Source organism: Fragaria vesca, linkage group LG1 (assembly GCF_000184155.1).
Source record: "Fragaria vesca subsp. vesca linkage group LG1, FraVesHawaii_1.0, whole genome shotgun sequence".
NCBI classification, from domain to species: Eukaryota; Viridiplantae; Streptophyta; class Magnoliopsida; order Rosales; family Rosaceae; genus Fragaria; species Fragaria vesca.
Window position 1 is genome coordinate 4,440,654 of NC_020491.1, and position 1,060 is coordinate 4,441,713.

The 1,060-nt window shown below is 38.2% G+C and overlaps 1 protein-coding gene across 1 annotated transcript in view; it reads left to right on the forward strand.

Annotated features, from left to right (window-relative positions):
• Window positions 1-363, forward strand: part of LOC101296614 — a 10,568-nt gene extending 10,205 nt beyond the window's left edge. Inside the window, exon 2 of the mRNA XM_004288820.1 lies at window positions 233-363. Within this exon, the coding sequence (XP_004288868.1) occupies window positions 233-363 (131 nt within the window). The remainder of the gene's footprint in view (window positions 1-232) is intronic.
• The last annotated feature ends 697 nt before the right edge of the window (window positions 364-1,060 follow it).

Sequence of the window (1,060 nt, forward strand, 5' to 3'; positions counted from 1 at the left end):
GACATTTTTTCGTCGTCTAAAGTCTGGACTATAGTCGAAGACATTTTTTTCGTCGGCTAAACTCTGGACTATAGCCGACGACTTCTACATGTGTCGTTGGCTAAAGTCATCACAGACGACCTTTTCCCGACGAAATCTTAGCCGACGAATTAAGCTGACAGGCCGATGAAAATTTTTCGTTGGCTAAAGTGCTTGTCCTGGTAGTGTTGAGGTCGTGCTTGTCTTGTTGTAGTTGGCTCCGCTTCATTAGCATGTGCTTCATCTTCTTCCAAGTTGATAGGAGTCGGAATACTCGAGTTCATAGCTTCGGTGAAAGGCGTTTCCCCAAACTTGACAGTATTTTTCAAGTATCGCCAACAATGATCATAGACAAAATCTGTGCCAACTTTGTAGTAGAAAATTGACCTAGCTCTCATGAGCTACATACAAGATGAAGTAATATTTATTAGTACTCATGAGCTACGCACAAATTAAGTAATTTATATATTACTTACAATAAAATATAGTGTCTTACCATGAGTAAAATTAAATGCTCATATGCTCATTATTACACACTTAACAACCTAGCTACACCATAATTTTTTATAAATTAAATGACAAAGAATAAATAAAACATTTTGTTAACATATGAATAATATACTTATATCGTCTTCCTTATTTTCGCCACTTCGGTGGTCCACTTCGGCTTGGGTAAGAGATTCACGCCACTTTGTACATAGCGGACTAAATACCTTCCAACGAGCCTTACAACTATCTGATGATCTCTCTACTCAAGTCGCCGGTTTTTGTGCATTGTACTCGGCCGATATACGTTCCCACATTGTATCTGCCCATTGATTTGTTCCGGTGGCACCGTCGGTGGTGATGGTGATCCAAGCTTGGCAAAGAATAGCTTCTTCATTGTGTCTCCATGAATCCTTTCTCTTGCCCATTTTTTCTCTTGAAAAAAAAAAAAAATTGAAGAACAAGATGTAGTGAATAAATGAAAAGTTTGGAAGGAGAAAAGGATTTTGGTGTGAGGAATTTGTGAAGGAATGGGTTGGTATTTATAGAATTCTTC